Source organism: Pelodiscus sinensis, chromosome 31 (genome assembly GCF_052426305.1).
Source record: "Pelodiscus sinensis isolate ZL-2025 chromosome 31, ASM5242630v1, whole genome shotgun sequence".
NCBI classification, from domain to species: domain Eukaryota; kingdom Metazoa; phylum Chordata; order Testudines; family Trionychidae; genus Pelodiscus; species Pelodiscus sinensis.
The window spans coordinates 3823445-3838213 of NC_143082.1; the positions used below are offsets into that span (position 1 = coordinate 3823445).

Here is a 14769-nt window from a genome sequence, read left to right on the forward strand (position 1 = left end):
CACCCACTTGCCACAGCAAGTTCAAGCTCCTGTGAAGTACAGAAGTTTTGTCATTCAATTGGAGGTGTTGACAAAGCCCGGTAAACAGACACACCTACTATGTTGAGAACCAGAGTCAATGGCACTGTGCTACAAGGCATGAGGATTAAGCCTTCAAAGGCTGATAGTCCAATGTCTAGTTTCAGGTCTGGTCAACATAGCAAATGTTCAGCAACCGGAAAAATAGCTATGCTACTCCCTGTAGCTATGCTAAGCCCGAAGGTAGATAGAAACACTCCTTTGCCAACCTAGCTCTATCTTCTGACAGGGAGATGGTAAAGATGGAAATTCCCCTTGTGTGGCTACACCTTGAGCCTACATGACCAGGTTACAACAGCACAGCTACGGCACCCCAGCTATTGACACCGTAGTGCAGACAGAGTCCTACCGTCCCAAACCAAGCAAGACACAGACACACAGCATCAACAGTGAGGCTGCACATGCTTTCCTGGCCAGTAATCCCAAGCAGGCAGAAAAGAGCTGGTTTTAAATAGAGGTTTCCTCTTTGCCCATTGCAAAAACAAAATAATTGCACAACTCAAAAACCGGGCCAAATCCAGCCAGCACAGACCCCTAAGAAGTCTTTTTCTAATGGGGTGCGTCTAGACTGGTAAGATTTTGCGCAAAAGCAAGCGCTTTTGCGCAAAAACTTGCCAGCTGTCCACACTGGCCGTTTGAATTTGCGCAAGAGCACTGACTTTGTAATATACAAAATCAGTGCTTCTTGCCCAAATACTTTCACGCTCCCGCTTGGGAAAAAGCCCTCTTGCGCAAGAATACTTGCACAAGGCGGCCAGTGAAGACAGGGAAGAACTGTTTTGCACAAAAAAGCCCCCATGGCTAAAATGGCGATCGGGGCTTTCTTGTGCAAAATCGCATCTACACTGCCCACTTTTTGCGCAAAAGCATCCGGGCCAATCTAGACGCGCTGCTGCGGGAATACTTTTAATGGAAAAGTTTTTCCGTTAAAAATATTTCCGCAAAATCATGCCAGTCTAGACGCAGCCACCATGTACTTAAAGGGCCAGAGACCGACCCCCCCCCCGCCCCCCCCATCCCATCTGACTTTGCTTATCTGCAGGGCGAAGCCTGTCCATGGCCGTTAACAGCCTCTAATCAGCGGCCTGTTTGCCCTGTATCTGGGGCCCATCTCGCCGGTCAGGAGGCCTGCGGGGAAGGCGAGGCCCAGGCCCTGCTCCTCACCCCCCCCCCCCCCCCCGGCCAGGGTGCGAATCCTGGGCAAACGCTGCGGGGGGGGGGGGGCTGTTCTGCCTCCCCCGTCCTGCTGGATGAGTCGCCTGCTGGCAGCGCGCGGGGGGGGGGGGCTTGTGCCCCGCCCTCTGCTGGGGCAACCACACTCCAGCCACTTGTGTGGCACCGCCCGGGGGGGCCACACGCCCGAGGCAGGGCCCCCCAGCGCCGAGCCTCTGCCCCAAGGGCCCCCCCGCCTGCCCCCCTCGGGTCTGGGGGCCCCCCCGCCTGGCCCCCCCTCGGGCTGGGGGGTCCCCTCCCGCCTGCCCCCCCTCGGGCTGGGGGTCCCGTAAATCTTGGGGTCGCCCCCGCTACGGGGGCCATCTTGGAAACGGGGGGGGGGGGGGGGAAATCACCTCAGCCCCACTTCCGCTCCAGGCGCCCTCCTGTGCCCTCATTTCCGCCTGCCCGTGCTGTCAATCATTCCGCGCTGGGCGGGAAGGCCAGCCAATGGGCGCCCGCGGGGCGGGCGGGCCGAGCGCGTTTCTCTTCCGGTTCGGCGCCGGAAGTGCCGGTCGCCGTTGGAAACGCGGCCCGGGCAGGAGGCTGGCCACAGGTGGGGGGGCCTGACTGCGATCTCCCCCCCCTCCGCCCCGGAAGTGACCCGCGGGTCCCTGGGGGGGCTGGGTCGGCTCTTGTCCCCCGTACCCGGGGGCCCCATCCGGGGGGGGGGTGCTGGGCCCCTGTATCTGGGGGATTCCCCATCCCGGGGGGGGGGGCCGCTGGGCCCCTGTATCTGGGGGATTCCCCATCCCGGGGGGGGGGCGCTGGGCCCCTGTATCTGGGGGATTCCCCATCCCGGGGGGGGGCGCTGGGCCCCTGTATCTGGGGGATTCCCCATCCCGGGGGGGGGGCGCTGGGCCCCTGTATCTGGGGGATTCCCCATCCCGGGGGGGCGCGCTGGGCCCCTGTATCTGGGGGATTCCCCATCCCGGGGGGGGGGCGCTGGGCCCCTGTATCTGGGGGATTCCCCATCCCGGGGGGGCTGTGGTGTTGGGAGGGTTTGGTTAAATCCCAGAGAGCACTTCTACCCCCATCCCGTTGCAGCCCCTTCCCCCCCCATTCCTGAGTGCGCTGCAAAAGGGCAGCATGTGCCATTCTCCCTGGCTCCGACCGGACTGACACTTTCTCTCTTGTCTGCAACTTACAGGCAAAGATGGGCCGCAGGAAGTCAAAGCGGAAGCCCCCACCCAAGAAGAAGATGACGGGCACCCTGGAGACGCAGTTCACCTGCCCCTTCTGTAACCACGAGAAATCCTGTGACGTCAAAATGTAAGCAGAGCGGCGTTTCTGGTTCCAGTGCCGGGGCGCAGCCAGCTGGACGGCTGTGCTAGGGCTCCAAAGGGTGCGCTTACACTGCCTGTCGCTTCTCGGGGTGAAGGGGATGACCTCATTCCCATCTGGGGCTGGGACAGGAAGTCCTTGCATTGTGGGGTTAGAGGTGTTTCCGGGGGGATGCCAGGCATTCGCTGAAGTGTCATGCTGGCCACTGCTGGAGGTAGGACACTAGGCTGTTGTCTTGGTCTGGTGTGACGGGGGGAGGAAACAGGGCTAGATTGGCCTATTGGTTTGATCCAGTGTAGTAGCAAGGGAAGGGTGGACAAAACAGAGTAGATATTCATATCTAGCTCTATAGTGATTAACGCACTGGGCCAGGACTCCAGATATATTGATTCTCTTTCCAGTTCTGCCCCTGGTCTGCTGAGTAGGCATGTAAAAATCCCATTTAACCAGTTAATCGCTTAAACAGAATCTCGCAGGTGGAGGGACCCTCCAGCCCGGCTAGCTCACAGTGATCCCCTGCCTGCAGCACGGTGTGCCAACCAGGCTGGAGCAGCCCTCCCATCCATGTTGGACAGAAGTTAGCTCCAGCCCAGCTGGACCGCCTGTTAACCGGTTAACTGTTTAACCGGTGAAACTTCATGTCTCTCTGCCTCGGTTTCCCCGTTTGTAAAATGGGAATAATAATGCCAGTGTCATTTATATATTGCTTGAGGTCTACACACAAAAAGAACTAGAGCTAGGGGCTGTAGTTGCTATTACTATTAGCACTTATAATCTGTAGATTGGTGAGCCATTTGTCAGGTCTGGCCTGGCAAGGAAGGGGAATGTTACAGAGTAAGCTGGGCCAATTGGTCTCTTCCAATTGGAAATGAAAGCCAGGCTAAAAGGGGTCCATTTGGTTTGATCTGGCATAGGACAGAAAGAGGGATATAAGGCTAAACAGACCAGTTGATTTAATTGTAGTGTAGTCTGTTTGTGACAGGAAGAGCCATATGGAAGCATTTCTGTAACTAAGGAACTTACTTTTTAAATGATATAAGAGAGCAACTGTAATTAGCTCACAGGAAGGGCATCTGGGGTTTTGCTATACCCTCATCAGCAAGTACTACTGAAGCGTGACTTCATATCATGGATCACTTCCATAAAAGTAGTACTAAAGTGCCACAAGATTTCCTTCTTGGGGTGAAGCTTAGGAAAAAAAAATCCCCTGTTTTCCTGTTCATGAGTGTATAATCAACCACACTGGAACTCAGGTTTGTACCATCTCAAATCCTGCACCTTTCAGAGCAGTACAGATGGTTTGCACATTTCCACCTTACTTATCTTCTTGCCCAATGCCTAAATGTTCAGTTCTTTTAACCTCTCATAAATCCTGAGATGGAACATAATCCGTTGGTGAAAGCAGAAGACCAGGAGTCAGGACTCCTGGGTTCTTTTTCCAGCTCTTGCAACCAACTTGCTTCACGATCATGTTGGGCAAGTTGCTTCCCTTCCATTCACTGTTTTCTGTGTCAGTAAAATGTGAATAACTTAGCAGCTCTTGGGTTGTGATGCTTAATTTGTTAATGTTGTGTCTTGTTTCAGTAGGTACTGTTGAGAAGTGCATTCTTCTGTTCAATTTCTCAAACCACTTGCTCTTGTTTGTTTGCTCTTTGAGCTTTCCTTTGGAAATATTTGCTGTTGGAATATTGTTTTCTATATTCCAGGGACCGGGCTCGGAACACTGGCGTAATATCATGTACTGTGTGTCTGGAAGAATTTCAGACTCCCATAACATGTATCCTTTGCACTTCCAATGACTGAAGCAGCGTCTCTTTACAGTAGTTGGTTTTCCCCATGAATTGATTGAGGGAAACATATATTTTCACTGCAGTTACACTTCAGCCACGGAGGTCTTGGAGTCCAGGTTTTGCTGAGCCCCAGAACTTTGCCGACATATGTCCAAGTATCTGCAAGGTTAGACCCTGCTCTGCTTACAGTCAGCAGCAACAGTTTCCTGGGAGCTTTGCCGCGGGTTAGGTGCTTTCCACGGGATCAGAGCACAGCTTCTTGTGGTATTTTGGCACTTCCTGTTCCAGCCCATGATGGAAACTGGAAGCAAAGAGGCAGCAGCTAAAATAACTAGACAGTCATACAGAAGTGCTCATAGATTCCAAGGCCATGGAATGTGATGTTCTAGGCTGACCTGGATAACACAGGTCACAGGACTTCCCCAGAACAATTTTGTTTGAATTAGGGCTGGTCTTTTAGGAAAACACCCCATCTAGATCCTATCAGTGACTCCAGGAAAAAAAGCTTGTGTGATGCACGTAACTGTTAGGAACTGAATCCAGAAGTGCATATTAAAAAAATAGAATTAACTTCCCAGCTTGCTTTCACAAATTGACTTTTATCATCTTGAAGCAGCTGAAGATGATTGCCTGGAGAACACATTCTTAGTCCATGTCTGCAGCAGGTTCAGGAACATGGTTGCTATGATAGGGAGTTAGGTGCGATTATTGATAACCAGGCTGTCTGCTAACTTCACCCTGTAGTACCTCAGTTTCCCCATCTGAGGTGGGGATAATGATACTCTGCTCCCTTCAAAAGGTGCCTTAAGATCTACTGATAAAAGCGCAAGGAATAGACAGAGCGGTGATTAGAGAGAAACAGACATTTAAAAAGGAAAGTTAAATCTTAATGAGGAAAATAGGAAGGCACATAAACTCTGTCAAAAGAAGTGTAAAAATGTCAGTAGGAAGGCCAAAAAGAGTTTGAAGAACAGCTAGCCAAAAACTCAAAAATTTCAGTGCCTGAAGAGCAGTAAGTCTACTAAACAACCAGTAGGGCCATTGGAGGGCTAAAGTAGGTCTAAAGGAGCACTCAAGGGTGATAAGGTCATTGTGGAGAAACTAAATGGAGTTTTTTGCATCCGTCTTCACGACTGAGGGAGTGAGAGAGATTCCCAAACCTGAGCCATTCCTTTTAGGTGACCTATCTGAGGTATTGTCCCAGACTGAAGTGTCATTAGTGGAGGTTTTGGAACAAATTGATAACTTGTTACTGTTAAGTTATCCGGACCAGATGCCATTCCCCAAGAGTTCCGAAGGAACTCAAATGTGAAATTGCAGAGCTGCTCACTCTGGTTGTAACCTGTCTTTTAAATCCGCATCTGTACCCAATGACTGGAAGATAGCTACTGTGATGCCAATTTTTAAAAACAGCTGTAAAGGTGATCCTGGCACTTACAGGCTGGTAAGTCTAACTTTGGTACCGGGCAGATTGGTTAACACTATAGTCAAGAACAGAATTGTCAGACGCAGAGATGAACTTAATTTGTTGGGGGGGGGGGGAGGGGAGTCAATATGGATCCTGTGAGGGGAAATCCTGCCTCACCGATCTACTAGAATTCTTTGAGGGGATCAACAAGCATGTGGACAAAGGGGATCCAGTGCCTATAGTGTACTTGGGTTTCCAGAAAGCCTTTGACAAGGTCCTTCACCAAAGGCTCTTAAGCAAAGTGAGCTGCCACAGGATCAGAGGGAAGGTCCTCTCATGAACTGAGAACCGGTTAAAAGACAAGAAACAAAGGATAGGAATAAATGGTCAGTTCTCAGATTGAACCGAGAGGTAACTAGTCATGTCCTGCCGGAGTCCATCCTGGGACCAATCCTATTCAATCTATTCATAAATGATCTGGAGAAAGGGGTAAACCGTGAAGTGGCAACAATTGCAGATGATACTAAACTGCCTACGAGAGTTAAGTCCAAAGCAGGTGGCGAAGAGCTTCAGCAGGATCTCCCCAAACTAGGTAACTGGGCAACAAAATGGCAGATGAATTTGAATGTAGAGAAATGCAAAGTGATGCCCATTAGAAAACATCATCCCAACTCTATGTATGTAATGTGGGAACTAAATTAGCTGTTCCCAATCAAGAGTGAGGTCCTGGAGCCATTGCGGAGAGTTCTCTGAAAACGTCCTCAGTGGGCAGCAGCAGGCAAAAAAAGTGACCAGACTGTTAGGAATCATTGAGAAAGGGACAGAGCAGGGTCTCCCGGCCTTTCTTATACCATGGACCAGCAAACCCATTCACAGACTTTTGGCGGATCAGTAACATGCTATTTGCATATTCATTCTACATAATGAATATGCAAATAAAATGTTGCCTGGGCCCCAGAGCAGCCACGAACAACTGGCTTCAACTCTGGCAGTCACCATGTGGTGGGTAGCTGGCGCAGATGAAGCCGGCTGTTTGTGGTGGCTCCGGGAGCCAGGGTTGGGGTACACCCCGGCCCCCTGAACCTCCCAGTGCCAGCCCTAAACCCTAGAGCCCCCCCACCCCTCCTCTACTCCCCCCCAGTGCCAGCCGCTGACCTCAGAGCCCCCAGCACTGCATCCTCTGTGCCAGCTTCCTCCCTCAGAGTCCTCCAGTGCCAGCACCCTATCCCAAATGCCTCAGAGCCAGCCCCCCACCCACCAGAGCCCCCAGTGCCAACCTCCTGTTTCCAGAGCCCCACTGAACCTAATCCCCACAGAGCCCCTCCTTGTGCCAGCCCCCACTCCCCAATATTAGCCCCATCCCCAGAATCCCCCTGTGCCAGCCCTGCCCACATAGCCTCCCTACCACTAGTCCTGCCCCCAGAGCCCTCCAGTGCCAGCTCTCCATCCCAGACACCCCAGTGCCCCCCAGTATCAGCCCCCTGCCTCTTAGAGCCACCCCATCCCTTATAGCTCCCCATTACTAGCCCCACCCCCAGAGCCAGCCCCCCCCCCCCACCGCATTGCCTCTCAGCTGCCAGCTGAGCGCCGCTGCCTGGGTCACGGCTGCTGTGCTGGGCTCTGTGCAGCCCTCCCACCGTGAAGCAAGACTCTTCCACGTCCAGGAGGTGACCCCACCCTTGCTGAGAGGTGGGGCAGGATACCCTCTCCCAACAGCTGTGATGGGAGGGGAGGCGCTGGGTGATGTACCCCAGAGCTGTCACAACCTGACAGCCAGTGGCTTGCAGCCTGGCACCGGTCCTCAGGATAGCTGTTGGGAACCGCTGCGATAGAGAATAAGACAGAATATCTTATTGTTCAACCTGTATTTACTTGTTCCCATCACACAAGAACTAAGGGTCACCAAATGAAATGAATGGGTAGCAGGTTTTAAACAAATAGCAGCATTTCTTCCCACAACACACAATTCAGCCTGTGGAACTCCTTGCCAGAGGATGTTGTGAAGGCCAGGACTTTAACAGGCTTCAAAAAAGAGTTAGATAAGTTCATGGATAACAGGTCCATCAATGGCAACTAGCCAGGATGGGCAGGAAAGGTGTCCCTGCCTGTGTTTGTCACAGACTGGGAATGGGAGACAAGGGAGGGATCACTTAATGATTCCCTGTTCTGTTTCCTCCCTGTGGGGCATCTGGCATTGGCCACTGTTGGATGACAGGATACTGGGCTAGATCAGTGGTCCCAACCTTTTGGGGCTGCCGGGCACCCGGAGACCGGGCCACACATGCACCCGGGGGCGGGGCCATGCATGTGCCTGGGGGCGGGGTCACCCATATGGTGCGCACCCGGTGCTGGCGCCACCCATGCGCTGCACTCCCGGGGCTGGCGCTGGCGCCGCTCTTGTGCCGCACGCCATGGCGTGGGGCTGCCCATACGCCGTGCGCTGGGGCCGGAACAGCCCGTGTGCTGCATGCCCAGGGCTGACGCCGCTCATGTGCCGCGCGCCCAGGGCCGGCGCTACCCATATGCCGCGCGCCCAGGGGCCAGCACAGCCCTTGCACCGCGCACCCGGGGGCGGGGCCGCCCAAACGCCATGTGCCCGGGGCCAGCACTGCCCATGTGCCGTGTGCCCAGGGGCGGGGCCGCCCATGTGCTGCATGCCTGGGGCCAACGCTGTCCATATGCTGTGCGCCCAGGGAGCAGGTCCAGCCCCGTTCACCCGTTGGGCGCACAGAAATGGCCCGGCGGGCGCCATGGCGCCCGCGGGCACCACATTGGGGACCATTGGGCTAGATGGACCTTTGGTCTGACCTAGTGTGGCTGTTAATATGTTTGGCCCCCCCAGTGCTGTCACAAAGGGCTGGCAGACACAGGTGTTGTGGGGAAGATCAGACCAAGTGAATTCCACACTTCGGGGCGTTGGTAACACAAGTGGGGGTAGCCTTTGTGTCATCTTCCTTGACCTTTGAGCCTCTCAGATCTTTCAGAACCAGTGGACGTGTACAGCGACTGGATAGACGCTTGTGAGGCGGCCAATCAATAGCAGCAAATGGGCAGGAAGCTCGTTTGTACTAATTCTGGATGTTACAGTATTTGTACGTGGAAAAAATGTGCTAGTTCCATCACATGAGACAATCGGGGCTTTGGAGAAGGTGGCTGGCGTTTTAGTAGCTTTTCCATCCAAGGATCTTTTTATAACTGTTGTTCCTTTTCGGCAATTGCCCTGGGGCCCACGCACGTGTAACGCTGCTAAGGGACAATTTGGAAATGCTGCTCTAGTTTAAGGGGGTGGGGGGAGAAATATTTTGTTTTGCTCAGCCCGGCGGTTTGAAAGTTTACAAGGTAAGAAACGGCTTGTCACCATGATTAAATTGCAACCGTTTATTAAAAACCCGAAACCAGCCACTAATCCTAGCCTGGCCAAGAAGTGCCCTTTTGCTGGCTGGATCCCTGTTGGAATAGGCTACGTCTCGGCTTCCATCCGGCTTTTAATAGCAGTTGAAATGTTGATTCAGAGGCAGTCTTGCCTGGTGACTAGAGCAGGACAGCTGGTTGTATGGAGTCTTGGGTTCTTTTCCTGTGTCTTCCACCAGCTTCCAGTGTGATCCTGGGCAAGGGGCTTCCCCTCTTAGGCACCTCAATTTCTCGCTCTAAATCAGAGTGACCAAACACTCTGACCTTTATAAACTGCTTTGAGAGCTGTGGACACAAGCACCATTAACAGTGAGATTCTGTAGAACCTCCTCCTTCCAGTCCCAGGTCTGGATGTTGGTGTTTGGCCACTTTCGCCAGAGGGAGGACTCATGGAAAAGTCCCCAGCTGCCACATTTCATTGTGACTTACCTAAGTGGGGGTGCTGCTGTACGGGGGTGTACGTGTCCTAGCGCAGCTTAAACTGGTTTGAATGAGCAGTTTGGCAGCAAACAGGACAGTTGCCCTGGCACAGAAGGCTGATTTTCTCAGGTGGGTCCCGCTGCAGCTGTCTGCCCAGATTTGCTCATTTATCCCTTAATCAAAGTACAGCAAAACTTCAGTCCTGGAGGGCGGGAAGTGAATTGGGCTGCGGTGTCAGAGAACTGGGGGAAGGGGGCGACAGGCGTCTGCAGTGTGGAAGGCGGAGGGGCTTTTGCTACGGCTGCACGTGTTGGAATCATGGTGACAGGCGTCTTTTTCCTTCTAAACATCCCGACACTACACTGAGCAAAACCTCGGCTGCTGCGGCTCACAGAGCCACGTGGGGGCCGTTGCTCGGATGGTTTATTTTCGCAGTCACTTCAGCAGTGGCAGACCCCGGGCTGACGTGAATTTGGGCCTGCAGGGAATTGTTTGCGGGGGGCGGCATCAATGGGAGTGAGAGGGGAAGGGAGGAGGAGCTAAGTTAGCCACCTTGGGCTCCGTTGGCTTTTACCTGCTGCTTTTAGCTTGAGGAAATGTATCGGGGCTTCCTTGGATCTTCCTGGAGCGCAAGGGCAGAGCCTGGAGCTCCTTCCTGGCCACTGATTGATTTACAAGCCCCCGCCTCAGGGCGCTGCATGGGCCAGGGATTAAGCTGGTTTCAATTCCAGGCTGGGTTTGGTGTGAGTGCAGAGAAGGGGCTAGGAAGTGGCAGTCCTGGGTTTGTCTTGGGAGGGGGCTTTTTAGACAGAAATTGTTTGCAGCTGTAGAATGACCCTTTAATAAATGACGTTATGGGGGGAAGTGGTCTGCATGTGCCCTTTTGTTGTCATTGGTGTCACACGGATTCTGGGCCCAGAGACGGGACTCATTTCCCTGAGGCAGGTGGGGGTTTGCGCGAGCCGCGTTGCTGCATGAGAGAGCAGACAAGCAGCAGGAAATGCTGGGTTCTTTTCCCATCCATAAGCAAATTCTCCCCTTGTGCAGTGCCTCAGTTTCCCCCTTTGTAAGATGCAGGTCAGTGTCCTCAACGTGCTGTGAGTGCATGGCGTTTCTGCCTTGCAAGGATGAAGGACTCCGAATCTGCTGATGTGCTGTTCCCTGCCCGCGCCCTCTAGCTCTTAGGCGGCCGAGCGCTTAGTGTGTCAACAACTGCCCCCCACAAACCCACGACTGTGAGTCCGAGCCTGGGTCTGCTGAGATTGAAAAGTGTAGACGTTCCTGCCTGGGCTTTGGGGCCTGTCCCACCTGGCCGGGGCTCCAAGCCCTGGTTCCAGCCTGCGTTGCAACATCTACACTGCTGGTCTTAGCCCTGTAGCGGAACCTGGCTGACCCCGTGGTTCAGTTTCCTCCGTGGTCTCTAATGCAGCAGGAGCCTGGACCCACATGAGTTTGGTTGCAAATGAGCCTGAATCCCCGCAAGCCACAGTCTGTGGCTGAAGCAGCTTCCTAGAGGCAAAGAGGTTTCTGGAGTCCAGGCATGGCCAAAGCCAACTTCCTAACTCAGCAAAATGAGCCAAATCTGCATGAGGCCACGTTCCAGCGAAGGACAAAAGGCTGCAGCGTCGGGAGAACGGGAGTGGCTGTGGTGCAAGAAAATCAGCTGAGCAGGCGCTGTTTGCTCGGAAAGATTGTGCTGGGCAAACAGCTTGTAAAAGCCTCTGTAACCTGGTGTCAAGTGTCAGGGGGTCGCCGTGTTAGTCGGGATCTGCAAAAGGACGAGGAGTCCTGTGGCACCTGGCAGACTAGCAGATGGATTGGAGCATAAGCGTTCGTGGGCAGAGACCCGCTTCATCAGATGCATGTAGCGGGTCTTTCCACTACATGCATCTGACAAAGTGGATCTTTGCCCACGAAAGCTTATGCTCCAATCCATCTGTTAGTCTGCCAGGTGCCACAGGACTCCTCGTCGTTGTTACTGGTTAGTGGTGGTGTGGGGAGAGCTCGCTGCGCCTTTTCCCTGCACTCCATGGGCTTGAATCGGTTCCTTGGTGTCTGGTAGAATCGGGGGGAATTTGGCTGTCCCAGGGCAGGTCCCTGCTGGCACCTGCTCCCTGTGGGGCTTCCTTTTGAAATGTACAGGAGCGTTGCCTGGTTCCCCAATGGCCCCACGCTCTTTGTGCGGCTCCCGCTACAGCTCAAAGGCAGAGGTGCCCTTACAGACGAATCGAATAGTCGATGGAAATCCCATTGACTATTGGATTAGTTAATTGATCTACATTTAACATCCCCAGTCCCCTGCTGTCTTTGGCCCAGACTTCCTGTGTGCACAACTTGGCTCATGCTTCCTTCTGGCCTGTTGCCCCGGCTAGCCCAGTGCTGTGTCGTCCCGTTTCCAGTCCCCCAGGCCCGCCCATGGCGCTCAGTGACACCCCTCGCCCCCCGTTGTTTCTGGGCTTGGGTCCCTCCTGAGCACCCCCTGCAAGTCGTGCTGAGTGTGCTGCTGGTTTGAAGGGCAGAGTCACCAGAGACCAGCGAACTCGCTTCACTTGCAGCCTCACACGGGCCAGTCACTCGCTCTCCTCGTGACTTGTCGCGTGGCCTTGACGTGCGGCAGCCCATGGAGCTGCAAAGCCAGGTAGTGACAGGGCAGAGAGGCTGCGTTCCCTGGGGCAGGAGGAGCTGACCTAGCGCTTGCCTTAAGTGGTCTCCCTTGCTCCTTGATGTTCCCTTCTCAGGCTCTGTAGCTGAGGCACCGAATCCTAGCCATGTGGAACCGGAAGGGACCTCAGTAGGTCACCTCCCCTGCCCCACAGTGGGACAGAACCTGGGCCCCCATGGCCCTGAGCAGACACAGCCTGCGCTGCCAGAAGTAGCTCTGTGGGGTGGGAACCCAACCTCCCCAATGCTATCGATAGAAGCCGTGTCCACCGGGGGGTTTGTTGGCCTAGCGTGGCGGCTGAGGGGCAGTTCTCTGCCGGGGGGTTTCAGACCTGGAGCACCGATTCCGCGTGCAGCCTCTTCCTTCCCACGCCCCATGTGTCTGTCGCAGATGGAAACGGGAAGCAGTCTGGGTGTGTCTCTCCCCGCTCCCAGCCCGCGGCGGTGTCACCCCGCTCCTCCATGGCACGCGTGCCGTTTGGCCTGGCCTTTGCAGACCTTCATGGGAGCGCCCACCAAGAAGACTGAGCAGAGCGACCGGCTTTCTCGCTTGCGTTTTACCAGGGCCTGTTGCAGGGCATGTCGGGACCATGATTGCAAGCCCTCACTTGTCACCTGAAGAGCGAGGGAAGGCCCGTCCCTGCATTGCCTCGGTGGCACTGGGCAGCGCCTGGCTTGTGCTCTGAGGGCTGCAGGACTTGGGAGGGGGAGCAGGTGTCTGATCAGAACATGGCTCAGTGTAAGCGAGTGGGGCTGCCTGTGTGCGCTCATCGCCCTCTGGTGGCCACTCGCCCAGCGGGCTGCCTCCTCGGAGCTAAAGTGCCGCAAGTGTGTGCTGGAGGATGGGAGTCGGAGCCCTGCAAAGGGCGAGGACTGGGGGGGGGGGGGTCTCGGTGTCCGTGGGCGGGTCTCCATGCTGTTGTGGATCAGTGCTAACCAACCAGGTCATCCTCAGGGTCAGGAGAGGGAAGGCGGCTGCGGCCGACCGGCGAGGCTTTCAGAAAACCGGCTCCACGACTAATGTGAGCTTTGGCGCGCCGCTTCATATCCGTGTTTCCGTGTCTCCCCTCTTAGTGGGGTCAGTGTCCCTTCCCTGCCAGCCAGGGGAGAGGGGGAGAATCAGTCCATCTGGCCGGGCCCACCTAGAGAGCCGGATTGACGGGTGCTGGAAAATGACAAGCATTTAGAGAAGACTTCTCTTCAGAGCACTTAAAACACGCTCTGGTCACCTTTAGCCTGATCAGACGTGGCCAACTAGCCTGTGTCGACTAAGGCTGGAACAGTGGAGTCGATTAACCAGTAAGCAAAAGCTTATAGGTTAATGCTATATACTACACCCACTTCCTTCTTCCCCCCACTAGTACATTTTTTAGCAAGCTGGCCAGCAGCCCAGCTCAGTCCTGGCTCACGCTGGGTCTGGGTCCTACCCCGCTGCAGCTCTGCATTTAAAGTGTATTAGGACCCAGGTGAGCAGCCAGCTTGACTCAGTTCCAGCTCGCACCAGGTCCGAGAGCTCAGTCGTCCCCCCCTCCCCCCCGGTCTCCCAGACTGGGACTGCTGTCTCTTTATCAGAGGTAGCAGCACGGGGTGACAGGCAGCCGGTCCGCAAGAGGAGCTGGTTTTTAAACTGGCTTCCCTCGTGAACCAGCTCCCACCTGCCACCCTGTGCTGCTGCCTGATACAGAGGCAGTAGCGCAGAGTGACGGGGGCTGCTCTAGAGTAAGGCTGGGGTGCGCTGGCTATTGGGCCTTGGTGGGGACTATCGAATAGTCGACTAACTGATAAGAATTGGTGAGGTTACTCGACTGTTCAGTTAATTGATATTTAACATCCCTAGTGTGGACCCAGGCGTCCTCGGAGTCGGGGGGAGGTCTGTCTAGCTGTCAGTGCTCTCTCTGCAGCCCCTCTGTTAAAGCTGCGGGACTGGACCTCTGCAGGCAGAGTGCCTCGTCGGCACTCCTGAATCCCCAGGGGCGCTAGAAATCAGCCTCTGGGAGGGGAGACAGGTCGTATTTCTCTCTGTGGCTCACCAGCCCTTTCTGTATCCAGCCACTCCCCGACTTACGACCATCTGTACTTACGCCCAGCCTCCCATTCACCCCGTTATAATATTTTTCGAGTTGAGAACCATGTACGTCAAGTTTTTCGGGCAGCGGGTTTAAGGGTATTTCCAACTTACGACCAAATCGAGTTACGACCAGGTGTTCGGAACGTAACCCGTTCGTAAGTCGGGGACTGCCTGTAGAAGGGCAGCCCTGTGGCTAGGAGGCCGGGCAGAGAGATGGGGGAGGTCCTGCTCCACCACAACCTCCCTCTGTGGCCCCGGGCAGGCCCGTTTTAATTTGCCTCCATCCCCCCTTCTCTAAAATGGGAGAACTGTTGAGGTTTAATGTTAGATGCTCAAATAGTACGGGATGCCGGGGTAGGCAGGTGCCTAAGACCGTTCCCGTCACACACGAGCGGCGCATAGAAAAAGCGGTTGTGCCACAAACCACTGGAGGGCAA

The 14769-nt window shown here is 54.7% G+C and overlaps 1 protein-coding gene across 1 annotated transcript; it reads left to right on the top strand.

The window, feature by feature from the left end:
* The first annotated feature begins 1691 nt into the window (after nt 1-1691).
* On the top strand, nt 1692-10467 carry ELOF1 (elongation factor 1). Its single transcript, XM_075902353.2, has 4 exons — nt 1692-1846; nt 2441-2562; nt 4281-4351; nt 8748-10467. Exons 2-4 carry the CDS (start codon nt 2447-2449, stop codon nt 8810-8812), a joined length of 252 nt encoding a protein of 83 aa, XP_075758468.1. The 5' UTR covers nt 1692-1846; nt 2441-2446; the 3' UTR covers nt 8813-10467.
* The last annotated feature ends 4302 nt before the right edge of the window (nt 10468-14769 follow it).